The sequence below is a fragment of the Hypanus sabinus genome, chromosome 11, assembly GCF_030144855.1.
Source record: "Hypanus sabinus isolate sHypSab1 chromosome 11, sHypSab1.hap1, whole genome shotgun sequence".
In the NCBI taxonomy this organism is placed as follows: domain Eukaryota; kingdom Metazoa; phylum Chordata; class Chondrichthyes; order Myliobatiformes; family Dasyatidae; genus Hypanus; species Hypanus sabinus.
In genome coordinates, this window is record NC_082716.1 from 3724006 (window position 1) to 3743515 (window position 19510).

General features: G+C 41.7%; 1 protein-coding gene across 1 annotated transcript in view; it reads left to right on the plus strand.

The window, feature by feature from the left end:
• The window catches only part of msh4 (mutS homolog 4), a 188335-nt gene that overhangs the window by 118397 nt on the left and 50428 nt on the right, over window positions 1–19510 (plus strand). The window contains exons 8-9 of the mRNA XM_059983705.1: window positions 6795–6859; window positions 10602–10771. Coding sequence (XP_059839688.1) covers window positions 6795–6859; window positions 10602–10771 — 235 coding nt within the window. The remainder of the gene's footprint in view (window positions 1–6794; window positions 6860–10601; window positions 10772–19510) is intronic.

Genomic DNA, 19510 nt, shown 5'->3' on the forward strand with positions numbered 1-19510 from the left:
GATATCAGCAGCCCAGATTAGGGTTGTTGATTAGGGTTTTATGTAATAGTAGAACATTAAGAAAAGTTACAATCATGGAGCGGCAGTTTGACTAAACAGTGGGCAAAGATTTTATTTTAGTTCAAATTAGTGCTGATGTAACAGGACTGGATCTGCCTGGTACCATTGGGGTACCCAGAGAGGCAGGACAATGGGCTGTCTATACTTTCAGAAAACAGGGGAATGTTGGTGTGGGTGCCGAATTGGAAGCCAAGTTTCCCTTAGCTGAGGACGGAACCTTTAAATACAGGTTGCTGTTGTTTCTGCTGAGTGAGGGAAAAGAGTAATCTGATGTGGAAGGTCTAAGGAGTCCTTCAGTGAGGGGTGAAAACTCCTAGTTGGTATCAGCCCTTGTGTTCCTGGCGGATAAATGGCAAAGTGCACTAGCAGAAAGTCAAAGTTATCGCAGGCTGAGGAGTGAAGCCCATCCCTGATGGTGAGGAGGAATATGAGATTTGGGCAGAGCAGAGCACTGATAATGTGAAAAGACAGTGAATGGTAGTGAGTTTAAAAGGTCCAGCTGCCAAAACAGTGAGGTCCTTAAAGGCAGAGAACCCCTTACTTCCGTGAGCTATATGCAAGCGCTACATAGCGTTTTTCGCATGACGGAAAGCCCAGTGGAGCTATGGGGAATGGGGAGAAACTTTCTGCCTACATTTTTGAGCTATTCAACTGGCTGAGGTGAGTCAATTAAGGATGGACCAAGTCCCAAAGGGTGTACAAGCACAGGACATGATCACTTGAAGCCTCCGAATATCCTGTAAGAAGAGCCCCCTTCCCTTGTTTGTTGAGCTGATTAGAGAAGTTAGGGAAGAGGAAAATGCAATGGAGGAGCAGGAGACCTCTGTCAGCAGGGTACAGTCCTTTGGTGGTAGCCTCTGTTGCTGAAGCGACCCTAAAGCCACACAGGTGGGTGTTTTGCAGGATTTTGTGAATGATTAGAGAATCGAGGTATCTCGGTTGGTATCAGTGGGTGCTGTCACCAAGCATGACAAAGTCGATAGGGAGCCTGGCCCACTGATGGGACATACTAAGCAGAGGGCTGCTATTGAACGGGGTCCTTTGAAAAAGGGAGTGACCGGTATTGCCTGTTACAACTGTGGTGTGAAGGATGGGAAAACCTTCGGAAAGGGAGCCCACGGGTGCTTAAGCAGAAGGGAAATCAGGAAACTTCAGAGAAACCAGTGAGGGAATGGCCTGTCATCTCGGGGGGAACACATTCCAGTCAATATATCGAGGAAAACACTAAAGTGAAAAGCCCTGTTGCTGAAGGCTTCATGGGGCCAAGCTCCAGTGTATCCATATGGATTGAGGGTGTTTTTGCTAGATCCACACTTGACACAGATTCTCAGGTTACTCTGCTGTACAGATCCCTCTACAACTGGTATTTGATGCATTTGTCATTGATGCCACTTTAGTACTGGTGACTACCTATATGGTGGTTACTTGGTGAAGCTGGAGTTTTCGGAGGCAGGTGTGGGAGTAGCTGAGATTCTTGATACGTTAGTGTTGGTTTGCCTAGACCTGGTCCAGAAGGGTGAAGCTTCAGTTCTTGTGGGGATCAATACTCCTATTGTAAGGAGACTAGTGGGAGCCTACAGGGAGAAAGTTGAAGAGGGCTGTGCTTAGAGCTGCTGTTGAGGAGGTGCAGGCCCATCCTAGGCTGAATGATGAGCAGAAACAAGGAACTGTGTGGTACACCCAGTCCAAACTGTCATGTTACAGCCTGGGGAAGTAACTAGAGTGATGGGAAACCTCCTGGTGGATGCTCCAGAAGACCAAGAAGAGGAGTCACACTTACCTGCTGGGTACTGATGTGGCCCAAACTGCAAAAGCCATCGGCTGTACAAGTAAACAGGATGACCGTGATCGTCAGTAGCACCTTGAAGAGGGAGGGAATGCCAGTGGCACACTTTTTTTTCAGTGACTGTCATGTCTAGTTTTCCCGTGAGACAAGCAGGAAAGAAGCCATCTCCTGGAAAGGGGAAATTGACAGCCAAGTCATTCACCTTTGGTGATTCCCAGGTAACTGGAGTTTGGAAGAGGAGATTGACAGAGAAGGTGTTGAAGTTTGAAGATGTCTTTTCTACTGATGAGTTTGATGTGGGTTGTTCCAAGAGTACTCACCACACCATTCAAGAGACAGAGGACACCCCCTTCAGAGAAAGGTCTTGGTGACTGGCACCCACCAAGGTGGAGGACGTTCTGCAGAAGCTGAAGGAAGCTGGGATTATCACTGAGTCCAGGTGTCCCTATGCATCCCCCATTGTGGTGATGAGGAGGAAGAATGGGAAGGTAGGAATGTATGTTGACTATCAGACTCTGAACCGACGCACGGTCCCCGAACAGTATACTGTTCCGAGGATCAAGGATACACTGGCCTGCCTGAGTGGAGTAAAATGGTTCAGTGTTCTGAACCTAAGGAGTGGGTATTATCAGACTCCCATGAGTGAGGCTGACAAGGAGAAGACAGCATTCATATGTCCACTTGGATTCTTTCAGTTTGAAAGGATACCCCAGGGCATATCAGGAGAACTGGCTACTTTCCAGCACGTCATGAAGAAAATTGTTGGGGATATGAACTTGCTTCAGGTGCTAATGTACCGGATAATCTCATTTTGATTGGATCCACCCTGGAAGAGCATGAGGCGAAGTTACTGAAGGAGGTCTACCAAGGATCAGTGAATATGGCTTTTAGAAGATCTGAGGTTCAGCCTGCACATTTTTACTGTTTAATTATAATGGGCCCTTTTTGTTTTTTTTTCTTTTCTTTACTAAATTTTTAGTTAACATTCATAAATATACTTCTTCATAATTGTATGCAGTGTGTGATCTGTTATTTCATGCCGACGGGCTATTACAGGAGCACGCACCAGTGTTTGGGTGGGCGAGACATCCCAATCTCACAGATTTGTTGTGTACACTTGAAACGTATGAAGCTGGAGAAAGTCGGAGGCTGTTAGTGAGGGGCTAACAAGCCGTTTCTAGAGATTCCCACTAAAAAGAGGTTTCACATGCATATAACAAATAATGTATAAAGAAATGAGACAATGTTTTTCTGAACTAGGATGTAACATAAACAATAACTTTTGAAGCTAAGGATAAAATCTATAGATGAATCATGCAAACAATAAACTAAAGTGCATAATATTAAATATTGTAAGGTATGGAACAGATTAACTAGCGACTCTTTACTACGATGCAGCAGGGAGTTCAGAAGCCTAATGGCCTGGGGGAAGAAACTGTTTCTCATCCTGACCATTCTTGGTTTTATGCTTTGTAGTCTCCTTCCTATTAGTAAAAAGTCAAAGAGGATGTTGGATGGGTGGGTGGGATCCTTAATACGGAGGGCCTGTCAGAACCTCCAGTTGAACTCTGTCTTTTTGTGTGTTTCCCTCTAGCTGTCAGTCTGTGGTTTTCATGCCCCATGTGCTCCTGTCCCCACTCTTGCTCTACTCCAGCCCCTGGATCACTGAGTACTCCGTCTCTCACCTGTTTCTCATTATTACCTGTATTGCTGCCACCTCTGTCTCATTGTGCTCCACCTATCACCCACCTTTGCTTATTGCTCAGTGTATTTCAGTCCTGTGTTTTCACCTGTTTGTTGCCAGATTGTGCCAGTGAATTTTCCTGAGCGTTTCCAGCATTTGTATCTGTACTCTGTCCGTCTGAATAATGACTCTGACTGTTTCCCAATTCTGGTTTTTGGATTTCTCTGGATGTTTTGATCTCTGACTGAACTTTGACACTGATTTTGTTTGCACCTCGAGATTTGTTACCCAATTAATATCACAATACAGGCCCTTCAGCCCACAATGCTGTGCCAAACATGTACTTCCCTAGAAATTAACCAGGATTACCCATAACTTACTATTTTTCTAAGCTGCATGCGCCTATCCAGGAGTCTCTTAAAAAGACCCTATTGTATCCACCTCCACAGCTGTTGCTGGCAGCCCGTTCCATGCACCCAGCACTCTCTGTCCCAGGACAGATCTCTGAGGCACAAAACTGGTCACTGACCTCCATGCAGAATATGATCTGTCTACAACCACTTCTGTGAACAAGGCTGTTCTGGATCCACAAAGCAATGTCCCCTTGGATCCCGTTCCTCCTTACTTTCTCAATAAGCCTTGCATGGGGTACCTTATCAAATGCCTTGCTGAAATCCATATACACTACATTTACTGCTGTACCTCCATCAATGTGTTAGTCACATCCTCAAAAAATTCAGTCAGGCTCATAAGGCATGACCTGACTTTGACAAGCCATGCAGGCTATTCCTAATCATATTATGTCTCTCCAAATGTTAATAAATCCTGCCTCTCCTGATCTTTTCCATCAGCTCACCAACCACTGAAGTAAGACTCACTGGTCTATAATTTCCTGAGCTTTTCCTACTCCCTTTCTTGAATAAGGCAACAACATCTGCAACCCTCCAATCCTCCGGAATCTGTCCTGTCCCCATTGATGATGCAAAGATCATTGCCAGAGGCTCAGTATTCTCCTCCCTTACCTCCCACAGTAGCCTGGGGTACATCTCACCCAGTCCTGGAGACTTATCCAAAAGCTTCAGTACATCCTCTTTCTTAATGTCTAAATGCTCAAGCTTTTCAATCTGCTGTAAGTCATCCTTACAATTACCAAGATCCTTGTCTGTAGTAAATACTGAAGCAAAGTATTCATTAAGGACCTCTGCTATCCCACCCCCCCCGGTTCTATTCACACTTTTCCACTGTCAAACTTGATTGGACCTATTCTCTCAGGTCTTATTCTCTTACTCTTCGCACACTTGTATAATGTCTTGGGGTTTTCCTTAATCCTGCTCATCAAGGTCTTCTCATGGCCCCTTCTGGCTCTCCTAATTTCATTCTTAAGCTCCTTCCTGCTAGCCTTATAATTTTCTAGATCTCTATCACTACCTAGTTTTTTGAATCTTTCATAAGCTTTTCTTTTCTTCTTAACTATATTTTCAACAGCCTTTGTAGACATGGTTCCTGTACCCTGTCTCATTGGACCATTTCTATGCAGACTGCCACGCAAATATCCCCTGAACATTTGCCACATTTTTGAGAACATCTCACATTTCTGAGAACATCTGTTCCCAATTTCCGAATTCCTGCCTGATTGCTTCATATTTCCCCTTACTCTAATCAATCATTTTCCTAACTTGTCTGCTCCTATCCCTCTCCAATGGTATAGTAAAGGAGATAGAGTTGTGATCATTATCTCAAAAATGCTCTCCAACTGAGAGACCTGACACCTGACCAGTTTCATTTCCCAATACCAGATCAAGTACAGCCTCTCTACTTGAAGGCTTATGTACATATTGTGTCATCTTCCTGAACACATCCAACAAACTCAACCCCATCTCAACCCCTTGCTTTTGGGGATGCCAATCAATATTGGGGAAATTAAAATCTCCCATCACAACAACCCTGTTGTTATTGCACCTTTCCAGAATCTGTTTCCCTGTCTGCTTCTTGATGTCCCTGTTACTATTGGATGGTCTATAAAAAACACTCAGTAGAGTTATTGACCCCTTCCTGTTTCCAACTTCTACCTCCAGATACTCCGTAGACAATCTCTCCATGACTGCCTCCTTTTTTGCTGCCGTGACACTATCTGTGATCAGCAGTGCCACACCCATAGCTCTTTTGCCTCCCTCCCTGTCCTTTCTGAAACATCTAAAGTCTGGCACTTAAGTAGCCATTTCTGCCCCTGAGCCATCCATGTCTCTGTAGTGGCCACAACAGGATTGAAGACTGAGTGGACGATGGATTGTAACAGAGAGAGATTGAATATATCTGTCAGCACCATCGTCGGCTGGGCTGCACAGTCTTTCAGAACCTGACCTGATACATTATTGGACTCCGCAGCTTTCTGTGGTTTAACTATGGCCGGGGTCTTCCAAAGCTCAGCACAGCCAGATGAAGTGTCTGCTCCCCTGGAGAAAGGGATGCCTTCCTTACCTGGTCTTTGTTCTGGGCATCGAAGACATTCAGCCTCTCAGGCAATGAAGCATCCTGGTCACTGATATGCAGGGTAAACTTGCAGTCTGTAATCCTCTGAATTTCTTGCCACGTGTGCCTCGTGTTTCTGTTATTGCAGAGGTGGTTGTGAATTCTCTGAGAATGCTTCTATTTTGCCTTCCTCGTGAAGTGGGAAAGCTCCATCATATCGAAGTACATATATGGTGTCAAATATTTTCTTTGATAATAAATTGACTTTGAACTTTGAGAGGTGTAGATGGAGTAGGCAGACAATATCTTTTTCCCAGATTTGAAATATCTAATATCAGAGGACATTCATTTAAAGTAAGAGGGGATAATTTCAAAGGAGATGTGAGAGGCAAGTATTTTTTAAACAGAGTGGTGGGTGCCTGCAATGCACTGCCTGACATGGTAGTAGAGGCAGATACATTAGAAACTTATAAGAGACTTTAGATAGGCACATGAATGTGAAGAAAATGGAAGGATTTGGACATTGTGTAGGAAAAGAGAATTAGTTAGGTTGCCCATTTGATTACTAATTTAATTGGATTGTCACAACATTGTGGGCCGAAGTGCTGTGCTGTTCTCTGTTCTATGTTCTAAAGGGAGCAGAGGCAGATTTCATGCCCACCAAGCATTCTTATGTCATTGCAATAACAGTAGCCCAGGAAGTTGGCAAATCCATGTCAGAAACAAGGGGAAGAAATCATCACTTTTAAAAAATGCAAAAAAACAATTGTCTAAGAATGCTTTCTTGCTCTTTAGGAAATTCTGAAAAACTGCAAGACCCCACTACTAAAGGCTTATTGCAGTTCACTTGGAGACAGCAGGTAAGCCTCAATATAGTAAGTGCTGATGATCTGCAACTTCATGCTTGTTCTTCATTCATTCTGTATTTACTTGTGAACAAGGAAAACATCCCAGCCCCGATACCAAACTGTTCTGAAGTTTGAACACAGACATGCCATTTTTATACAGAATTGATTAGTTGGTTACAGAAATTGACCAATTGGTAACTTTGTGGATGTTCAAATTCCTTATTTGCAATCACCAGTCATTCTATGATAATACAATTGCTAATAGAATCTCCATGTTAAAAGCCAGTGGTACTACAGAATTAGTAAATTAACTGAGCAATGCCAAGTGACACCCTAGAATTCTTTTTTTGCAACTCTATCTTTACTTGGTACGTCGAATGGCTCCTGTCCCCTGCTGTGAAAAGGGGAATAGCACTCGTTAAAAACCTCTCTTCAAAAGCTTCACTTGCCTGAGTTGACTGTACATTATCTGCAAACTATCCATGCCTGGATATCATCTTAACCCTTACCTTGCCACAACTTCCTCGAGTGAAAAGCTTTGTTTTGCGTGGCACCCAGACAGATCACACCATACATGACAAGACAGAAGAAAATGATAGTCAAGCAGCGTGTAGTGACACACTTACAAAGCTGAGAGGACAAGGACCAAGGATCAAGAGTTCATCTTTATTGTGTTAGAGTTCCATTTAAAAGTCTTTTAGTTTTAAAGATTTTGTAACTCTAACCCAATCCAGAATCCCCAGGGTGGAAGGGATTGGTTGCTTGCTCAAGGCAGTGGGAAGTGTAGACAGAGGCAATGGAGAAAGTTGATTTTTGTGTTAGACTGAGCTGTGTGCACAACTTTCTGCAATTTCTTGCAGTTTTGGACAATACATTTGCCATACCAAACTGCTGCATCCAGATAGGACTCAGCATTTGCAGGATCTCTTGTGTTTATGATTTGTTGCTCTGCGAAATCTCTTCGAGGTATATCTACCATGAAGAAGTTTAAATCTTCTCTTCAGTGGGAGTTCAGAGACACTCTCTCACTGCCCCCTATGATCTTTGCTGATCTCTGACTCTTCAACCATGTGGTCACCCAGACTCAATACCACAGCCACATGTCCTTGGGGCTTGGCTCCTATCATCTTGTTCCTATCAGATTCCTTCTTCAGCACTTTTACATTTTCCACCTATCCCCTCCTGGTTTCTCACTTCATTCCCCCTCCCCCACACCCTTATCTTCCTCCTAACTTTGCTTCACCTATCTCCTTCACCTCTCCCCACCTTCTAATTTGACTTTTTCCCCCTTTCTTTCTAGTACTGATGAAGGTTCAAGACATTGACCTTTTCCTCTCCATTGATGCTGCCTGACCTGCTGAGTTCCTGCAGTATTTTGTGTGTGTTACTCAGAATACTTTCTGTGGTGAATCTGTAAAATTTGATGAGAGTCACAGGGGCATGCAGAATTTCCTTAGCCTGCTGGTGAGCTTTTTTGGTCATTGTATCTACCTGGTTGGAACAGGACAAATTGATGGTGATTTTGTACCTAGGAACTTGAAGTTTTCAGTCATCTCCATCTCAACACCACTGATACAGACAGGGATGTACACTCCATCCTGTTTCCTGATGTCATCTCTTTTGTTTTGCTGACATAGAGGAAAAGGTTGTCAAGACACCACGTCACTATGTTCTCTATCTCCTTCCTTATAACATCACATTGTTGTTTGAAATCCAGCCCGCTATGATGGTGTCTTCTGCAAACTTGTAGAAGGAATTGGAGTAGAATCAGACTAACCAGTTATAAATGCATAGGGAGTAAAATAAACGTTTGAAGACACAGCCCTGTCGGTCACCAGCACTGAAGATAATTGTGGCAAAGGTGTTGCTGCTTATCCTTATGGTCAAAATGTCAATGATCCAGTTGCGGGGTGGGGGGGGATGCTGAAACCCAAGTATAAGTATTTGACTTGGTTTTGAGTTACAATATTGAAGAATAAAACATTAAATTACACAGGCATGTCTCTCCCCACTACTGGGAGTATCTACATGAGGTGCTGCCTCAAAAAACTGCATACATCATCAAAGGTCCCCATCATCTGGACCGTGCCATCTTTCTGCAGCTCCCAGAAGAGGTACAGAGTTTGAAGTACCACTCCATCAGCTCTAGGAAGAACTACTGCTCTTCAACTATTCGGTTCTTGAACCAACCGGCACAATAAACTTGACTTGACTGCTCAAAACTTTTTACAGACTTGCAAGTTTGTGTAAGCAGATGGGTCATCCATTCCTTTAAATCCTTCCTGCTATTGACAGATAAAATATCTACAAGAGATTTTGCGGATGTTGAAAATCCAGAGGAGCACATGCAAAATGCTGGAGGAACTCAGCGAGTCAGGCAGCATCTGTGAAGAGGAGTAAACTGTCAACATTTTAGGCAGAGACTCCTCATCAGACCTGGTTCTCAGTCTTGGCCCAAAACATGCACTGTTTATTCCTCTCCATAGATACTGGCTGACCTGCTGAATTCTTCCAGCACTTTAGTATGTTACTCAAGAGTTAAGATCTTGGTTGGGTTCCTTTTAATTGATCCACTTCCACCCATACCTTATTGAACTTACAGCACAAAAGAGGCTATTTCCACTATTGCTCATCTTGAAAGAACAAGTACAAGGAACATCTTGTTCAGTGGTTCCTTCCCAATGTCCTAAAAATGTTTCTATAAATACTTCAGTTCCATTTTGAAAGTTGTTTTTACATCTATTTCCATGTGCATTCCAGTTACAACTTCTTGGAAAGAAGGTACTTGCCTCAGGATATCACAAAGCACTTTTTATCCGAGAGTGAAGTTTACAACTGTATTCACGATGATTTTGTGGGAAAGATGGCAGTCAATTTGTACATAGTGGACTACCACACAAAGTAATGTGGTAATGACCACTATTTGTTTTTGATGTGATTTTAGGCGATACCTTCTTTTATCAGGTGGATAGCTTCACTCATCACAACAGGGAATTGATTTCACAACCTGCAGGCCACTTTCAAGAATTCTACAGCTAATGTTTTTAATGGTCCCAGAGCACATCCTCCACAGTCTCTACAACTCATGTTTTTGATATTACTTATTATTTAATTTGCACAATTTTCTTCTTTTGCATTTAGGTTGTATAGTTTTTCATAAATCTATTGCATTTTTAATTGCTTGTATAGTTTTTCATAAACTCAATTATAATTTGTTTTCCTACGAATGCAAAAACATGAATCTCAGGGTAGTAAATGGTAACATTATGTACTTCTATAATAAATTGACTTTGATTTTGAGGTTCTTTTGTCAGTTTAATTGCATCATAAGATGATGCTGGTGTTACTCAATGGATCTGTCGCCAGCTCTTTCTGATTTCCAGCATCTGCAGGTTTTTACTTTTAATTTATGTTATTTATATCTTTAGCTATCAATTTCAAACAGTAGTCTTAAGAAATAACAATGTTGAACATCTGTGGTAAATCTACTTTAAACTTCCTTGCCCTGAGAACAAGTTTGCACCTCCAGTCGCTGCATGAAATTGGAGTCTCACTTCACAGTACCTTGCCCACTGTAAACTGAGACCCTTGTGTACTTCCCAGGAATAACCAAATTCAGACCAAGTGGTTTCTATCATGACATGTTTGCCCCCAAGTTTATTAAGGGATGAGCTAATTTCTAACAGACTTTTTTTATACTGCAGAATTTGAAGAATTCACTGCGCTTGGCATTTTTGTATTGTGAAAATTGCAGATTCAACCTTATTCTGGAGGAAATCAAGACCGTTATTAATGATGATACAAGATACATTAAAGGATGCTTGAATATGAGAACGCAGAAATGCTATGCTGTCAGGCCAAACATCAACGAGTTCCTTGACATTGCTCGGCGCACTTATGCAGAGATTGTTGATGATATAGCAGGTACCATTTCCATATTGTTACTGGTTTGGCTGCTCAATGAGGATGAAAGAGTTGATGCTAAAGACTGCCATTAAAAGGGGGTGAAACTTTTGCTTAACTGTTAGCACTGGATAGATTACTGTTCAAATTATTTGCAAACCACAAACAGCAGTGTAGCAGTTAGCGCAAGGCAATTACAGCTTGGGCATTGGAGTTTGGAGTTCAGCTCTTATGTCATCTGTATGTCCTCCCCTTGGAATGTGTGGGTTTTCTCCTCCCACAGTCTAAAGACACAGGTTTTTAGATTAATTGGTTATTGTAAATTGTCCTATGATAGGCTAGGCTTAAACAGGTGGGTTGCTGGGCGGCATGGCTCAAACAGCTGGAAGAATCTGTTTCACATAATATCCCAATAATTAAAAAATAAATAAATAGATAAATAAATAAATAAGTGCATTCTGCGTAAACCAATAAAACTGACATTGATAAAGTACTGTGAGCAGCTTTGGGCCCCATATTTGAAAAAAGATGTGCTTGCATTGGAGAGGGTCCAGAGGTGGTTTACGAGAATGATCCCAGGAATTAGAGGTTAGCATACAGTATGAGGAGTGTTTGATGGCTCTAGGCTTGTACTGACTGGAGTTTACAAGAATGAAGGGGAGATCTCATTGAAGCCTGTCAAATATTGAAAGCCCTAGATAGTGTAGATGTGGAGAGGATGTTTCCTGTAATGGGGAAATTTAGAATCAGAGGGCACAGCCTTAGACTTGAGGGATGTCCATTTAGAACAGAGATGAAAAAGAATTTTTTTTAGACAGAGGGTGGTGAATTGGTGGAATTCATTACCACAGACGGCAGTGGGGGAAATAGTCATTAGGTATATTTAAAGCAGAGGTCAATAGTTTCTTGGTCAGGACATCAAAGGATACAGAGAGAAGGCAGAAGAATGGGTTTGAGGGGGAAAATAAATTAGACATGATCAAATGGTGGAGCAGAATCAAAGGGTCAGATGTCTTATGGTCTTAGGGTCTAAAATATGTTTTCCTATTAGAATGTATTCCTTAATATACTTTCTGGTTTTCAGCAGCCATGATATTTTACTTTCATAAACCTTCTGAAAATACTTCAAAAACTTATAACATCATTAATACACACTTTCTAGAATTGAGTGCAGGAAGTACTTTTGACAGGAGAAAACTCGGGAAACACATTGTCTTCCCAAGTTTGTGGATCTTGGGTAGGAGGTAGAAACGGGAAGAGCAAGCTGAGACAATAGGTCTACCTGGACAGGCAGGTTTGTGGATCTTGGGTAGGAGGTAGAAACGTTTCCAAGAAACTACCCAAGATCCACAAACCTGCCTGTCCAGGTAGACCTATTGTCTCAGCTTGCTCCTGCCCCACTGAACTCATTTCTGCATACCATGAAACTGTTTTATCCCCCTTTGTTCAATCTCTTCCCACCTATGTTTGTGACACTTCTCACACTTTGAATTTTTCCAATGATTTTAAGTTCCCTGGCCCCCACTGCCTTATTTTCACCATGGACGTCCATCCCCCACCAGGACGGTCTCAAAGCTCTTCGCTTCTTTTTGGATTTCAGACCTAACCAATTCCCCTCTACCACCACTCTCCTCCGTCTTGCAGAATTAGTTCTTACTCTCAATAGTTTCTCCTTTGGCTCCTCCCACTTCCTCCAAACCAAAGGTGTAGCCATGGGCACCCGCATGGGTCCCAGCTATGCCTGCCTTTCTGTTGGCTTTGTGGAACAGTCCATGTTCCAAGTGCATACGGGTATCCGTCCCCTCTTTTCCTTTGCTACATCGACGACTGCATTGGCGCTGCCTCCTGCACGCATACTGAGCTTGTTGACTTCATTAACTTTGCCTCCAACTTACACCCTGCCCTCAAATTTACCTGGTCAATTTCCGACACCTCCCTCCCCCTTCTTGATCTTTCTGTCTTCATCTCTGGAGACGGCTTATCTACTGATATTTACTATAAGCCTACAGACTCTCACAGCTACCTAAATTATTCCTCTTCCCACCCTGTCTCTTTCAAAAATGCCATCCCCTTCTCACAATTCCTCCGTCTCTGCCGCATCTGCTCTCAGGATGAGGCTTTTCATTCCAGGATGAAGGAGACGTCTTCCTTTTTTAAACAAAGGGGCTTCCCTTCGTCCACCATCAACTCTGCTCTCAACCGCATCTCTCCCATTTCCCGCACATCTGCCCTCACCCCATCTGCCTGCCACCCCACTCAGGATAGGGTTCCCCTTGTCCTCACCTACCACCCCATCAGCCTCCAGGTCCAACGTATAATCCTCTGTAATTTCCGCCACCTCCAACGGGATCCCACTACCAAGCACATCTTTCCCTCCCCCCACTTTCTGCTTTCCGCAGGGATTGCTCCCTACTCGACTCCCTTGTCCATTCGTCTCCCCCATCCCTTCCCACCGATCTCCTTCCTGGCACTTATCCCTGTAAGCAGAACAAGTGCTAACACCTGCTCTTACACTTCCTCCCTCACCACCATTCAGGGCCCCAGACAGTCCTTCTAGGTGAGGCAACACTTCACCTGTGAGTCGGCTGGTGTGGTATATTGCATCCGGTGCTCCTGGTGTGGCCTTTTATATATTGGTGAGACCCGACGCAGACTGGGAGACCGTTTTGCTGAGCACCTACGCTCTGACCGCCAGAGAAAGCAGGATCTCCCAGTGGCCACACATTTTAATTCCATGCCCCATTCCCATTCTGATATGTCTATCCATGGCCGCCTCTACTGTCAAGATGAAGCCACACTTAGGTTGGAGGAACAACCAGCTGGGTAGCCTCCAACCTGATGGCATGAACGTTGACTTCTCTAACTTCCGTTAATGCCCCTCCTTCCCTTCTTACCCCATCCCTGATATATTTAGTTGTTTTTTTTTTCTCTCTCCCCATCACTCTGCCTGTTCCCCATCTCCCTCTGGTGCTCCCCCCCCACTTTCTCCCGAGGCCTCCAGTCCCATGATCCTTTCCCTTCTCCAGCTCTGTATCACTTTCGCCAATCACCTTTCCAGCTCTTAGCTTCGCCCCACCCCCTCCGGTCTTCTCCTATCATTTCGCATTTCCCCCTTCCCCCACTTCTTTCAAATCTCTTACTATCTTTCCTTTCAGTTAGTCCTGACGAAGGGTCTCGGCCCAAAATGTCAACAGTGCTTCTCCCTATAGATGCTGCCTGGCCTGCTGCGTTTCACCAGCATTTTGTGTGTGTTGCTTTAGTTGTTGTTCAGACTACACATTAAAATAGGGAAGAAATGTGATCTCAGTGACTTTGACTATGGAGTGATTGTTGGTGCCAGGTGGAGTGGTTTGAGTGTCTCAGAAACTGCTGATCTCCTGGGATTTTCTTGCTCAAGTCTCTAGAACTTACAGAGAATGGTGCGAGAAACAAAAACATCCAGTGAGCAGCAGCTTTGTGGCCGAAAATACCTTGTTAATAAGAGGGCAAGGAGAATGGACAGACTGGTTTAAGTGAAAAGGAAATTGACAGTAACACAGATAACCATGGGTTACAACAGTGGTGTGTCGAAGAGCATCTTTGAATGCATAGCATGTTGAACTTTAAAGTGGATGGGCTACAACAGCAGACGATTACAAACATACACTCAATGGCCACTTTATTAGGAACAGGAGGTAACTAATAAAGTGGCCACTGAGTGTAGAACATAAAATAGTTCAGGCCCTCAAGATTTATCCAAGATTTATCTTGGAGTTAGTTAATAGGTCAGCACAGCATGGTGGGCTGAAGTGCCTGTACTTTGCTGTGTTGTTCAATGTTCGACCAATATTCTTAATATCCCAATGTAGCACTTGGACCCTACTCGATATGGTAGGATGTTTGGCTGCAATTAATGAGAGCAGTTGCAGATCTGTGCATTTGTAATGATTTTGAACTCTTCTCTCAATTGTAAACTTGCTGAATCAAATTCAGGAAACAGCATTTTACCAGGACCAATGTCTTTGCCATATTACTCTGCAGAATAACAGTTCAACATAGGCCAAAGAGTCTGTTGCTGCGTTGTAGCACTCTATCGCTCTGTATTGACAGGATCGAGACACAGGAGCTGGTGCAGGGAGTGTAACTTGTGAACAGGGGAGAGGCAATGACCCTAATATCTGCAACATAACAGACAAATGGAAGCTGGAAAAGTTCAGATTGCTCTGCTGTATGATCTGGAAATGGTAGATGGTAGTTTTATTATGTGGTCAAAATTAATGTGGTGTTGCTGATTTTGAGAATGGTTACATGGTTTAAGTACTGGACTTCAATTAATTCATAAAATACTTAATTCTTAAATTTTTGAGATGTTTTCATGATACAGGCTAATGTTCGGATTGAGTCTCCTTTACTGATAAATGTTAAAGTTGATGGTTAAACACTTAAAGTTGGAAGGAGAACTTCCTTTTTTTCATAGCAGGAACAGAAGCTATCCTGTTTCTAATTGCACGTCTACAAATGCATTAATAAAAATATCAGTGGTTAAAGTAGTTTCGTGCATACTGTGTGAATGAATGAATCAATGAAATTTTTATTTTGGTCAGTACAAACATAACAAAAAGCATCATTTTCAATGATGATTTCATAAGAGAAAATTACAACAAAAAACATAATATTCTTTCAAACAGACCGAAAGGGTGTAGGCTGAAGCTACAGCTTATTATGCCTACCCCTCTGTGTGCATACATCTACTGATGCTTCTGGACACATCATCAGTGATGTTCCTGGAATGTTCCTGTTACTTATACAACAACATATTTGGCGTCAATCATCACATCAAAACAAAAAATTTCATAATCTTTTAACACAAAATCCAATTCCAAGTATCATTTATTTACATTACTCCCATTCATTTTCAATCATGTATTTTATATTTGTTCATTAAATTATTTTTAAATAATTTTTTAAACTTGTTAAATGTGTTGCATGTTTTTAAATTCTCACTACAACTGTTCCTTAGATTTACCCCTCTGACTGAAATACAATGATATTTTACATTTGTTCTTATCCTTTGTTTTTGAAATATACATGTTCCTCTCAAATCATGTTGACTTTCTCTCATTTTAAACAACCTTTGGATACTTTGTGGTAACTGTCCATTTTTTATTTTATACATAATTTGTATTATTTTAAAATTTACAAAACCTCTGAATTTTAAAGTATTTAGTTGAATAAATAGTTGATTGGTTGGCTCATAATAACTTGTCTTATTTACAATTCATATGAATTTGTTCTGGAGTAAAAAAAATTGAGTTTGTATTTGTTTTGTATTGTTATGCCCGTGGCCCCCTCCTTTTTGAGAATCGCAAGATCACTATTAAGTCAGGTCAGGAGACTCAGGAAATGAGAGAAAGACAGGCAGAATCCACAAAGAGTTTGGAATGTGTCCTGGCCTCCGAAAGGCAGAACCATTGATAATGGCTATTGTCTCTTGGAGACGGAATTGTGTATTGAATACTGTACGATTCATCGAAGCCCCCAGGCAATGAACCGAGGGGGTTGGTGGAGGGATTGCATCATCCCAACCTGATTGACATCTGAGACCCTGTGAGTCAGGATAAAAGAGGGTCTGGGGAACAGCCCCTTCAGACACACCAGAAGAAATGCTAGAACTCCTGTAACAGCGTAATAGCGAAAGCCGGTGGAAAAGCCCACGTGCGTCCTTTTCCATTTGCCTCGGAATTGGTGGGCCTTTACCACGGAAGCACGGCTTTAGCTAACCACAAAGGGGAAATCAGTCCCCCAACGACTCTCGAAGGATTGACATCATAAAAGGAATGGGCAAGTTAAACCTCCGTCTTTCTCTCCAACCAAAAAGCTGCAGCTTGAATGAACTTGAGTGACTTTTATATTTCCATTGGACAATACATTATCCCCTAGACAACGATAGAGCTATTTCTTATTGATTATTATTATACCTGCGCTTTTAGATTTAGTATTGATGACGTATATTATCTGTATGTTTGCATTGATATTATTTTTGTGTATTTTTATCAACAAATACTAATAAAAATAGTACCAACAGGCTTCAATGGACCTATCTTTGCTGGTAAGTGACCCAGTTACGGGGTACGTAACAGTATGTATTTCCCCATGCCTCAACACAGTAAGTCATGTATGGGACTATAAGTGAACAGTATAAAGTATACAAAGATTCCTGATCTCAGAAATCTTGCGCTTTGTACATTATTGCAATAGATTTTGACATTTTTGCTTTGACATAATTTATATGTGGTTTCCAGCTTAATTTATTATCTATTATCACTTATAAAACCTTTGTTTCAGATACCTTATCAATTTCAACATCATTTATTCTAAGTTTACTATATGAGTTTGGTACACAGTTTCCAAATATTATGAATTTAGTTTTACTTAGATTCAGTGATAGTATCAAACCATTTCTTTATAATTTTTAGTTCTTTCTCCACTGTACCCAAAAGTTGTTTCAGATGGTTCTATGAAGTGATTTACAATGTCAGTCAGAGTCTCCTTCAAAAAAGTTGTTGGTGCCACTGATCTATTTTAAAATGAAGCATTTTTGGCTCTGGTTCATAAACCGTAAGATAAGTGATGGCAGAGAGTGTACTTAAACACTTTGATATCCAGAGACTGAAAAGCATTAGGTAAGTGCTTTTTTTTTCTTTAATCCACACATGTATGCATTTAATGCTTATGAATGCATCCTACAAAATCCAGGAAATCTATTCTTGACATTTATAGTGTACCACCTTTCTTCATCTAACTCAGAGGTTCTCAGCCTTTTTCATGCCATGGACCAGTATTAGTATGCTTGAGGTCCATGGACACCAGGTCTGATCTCTGATCTAACTCAATCTGCATTATCCTCCATTTGTTCCTCATTTATAAACACAAAACACTGTAGATGCTGATAATCTAAAATTCCCATCAACTTCTCTAGGGCATGAAAGGTTATGAGGTGAAGGCAGGAGAATGGGTTTGAGAGAAAATGGATCAGTCATGATGAAATGGCAGAGCAGATTTGATGATCTTTACTGTGGTCACACCATTGACACCCAAGAATTGCACAAGTGTGTTGAGAAAATCCAAGCAGTCATGGATGCCTTAAGGCCAAAGGATGTGTCACAATTGCGGTCCTTTTAAGGACTTGTCAATTACTATAACAGTTTCCTGCCAAACCTGGCTACTGGCCATCCCTTGAAGTTATTACTACAGATTGGGAAGGAATGGCAGTGTGAGTTGACTTTCTAAAAGGTAAAGTGATGGTGATATCAGACACTGTACTCACACATAATGAGGCACATCATCTAGTGAATCTTGTCTGTGACATCCTACCTTATGGTATAGGTACAATTATCTAACATGTTATGAGTGATGGAAATTAATACCCCATAGCCTTTGCATGACATTCCATTACCGCTGCAAAGAGAATTAGACACAGATTCACAGAGAGGCCTTGAGTCTGGTGTGGGGTGTAAAACATATCCACCATTACCTGTAATGGAGAGAGTTTACCCTCATTACTGATCATCACCTCTGGTGTCTATTTTCAATCCACAGAAGGGTGTTCCACTAACAGCAGTGGCACAAGTGCAGAGATGGACTCTCTTTCTTGGACACAATTATAAGATCGAATTCAAGAGGACATTTAATTATAGAAATGTTAGTGGATTGTCTTATTTAACCATATAACCATCTAGCAATTACAGCACGGAAACAGGCAGTGATACAGCCAGTCAGGATGCTCTCAATTGTGCTCCTATAGAAAGTTCTTAGGATTTGGGAGCCCATACAAAACTTCCTCAACAGTCTGAGGTGAAAGAGGAGCTGTTATGCCTTTTTCACCACACAGCTGGTGTGTACAGACCACCTGAGGTCCTCAGTGATGTGGATGCTGAGGAACCTAAAGCTGTTCACCCTTTCAACCCCAGATCCATTGATGTCAATAGGGGTTATCCCATCTCCATTCCTCCTGTAATCCACACCCAGCTCCTTTGTTTTTGTGACATTGAGGGAGAGTTGCAAAACATAAAAGGTAGCATTTATCATTAAGAACCTCACCATCCAGGACATGCCCTCTTCACATTACTTCTATCTTGGAGGAGGTACAGGAGACTGAAGGCACACACTGAATGTTTAACTGACAGATTTCCCCCCTCTAGTATCAGACTTTTGAATCATCCATGAAAGCATTGGTACTCCATCACATTTTTTACACTAACTTTTATATTTCTTGTTGTAACTAAGAGTATTTTTTAAATACATTGCACCATACTGCATCTGCAGAACAGCACATCTTATGGTACATGTCAGTGATAATAAACCTGATTCTGATTCTGAATAATAAAAACATTATAGTTGAGGATTCCTATTTTCTCCTCCTCTGTATTCATGAATTTTAGAAGTGCTCTGTTACTCTTTCCTTTTGTACCATTATCACTTTTGACATTTAATTTCTCCTGTCATCTTCTGTGTCAAAGACCTCTTTTGTCATTGCCTTTCTTCCTGATTTCTCTGTATCTTAAAAATTGGCTTATTCCATATACGTACTTAAATTTCTGGATTTATTTTTATATAATTCTTTATTCTTTATAATTTTTCAATGTTTTTGTTGCATGCCACACCCTGACCAACACACCATGGCAATTTTCTAATAGATGTAAATGTTTATGGTGAAATTAGTTGATCTTTATCACAATCTTGTAAGTGTTTTTCAAACAGTAGCTACAGTTCTTCTACAGT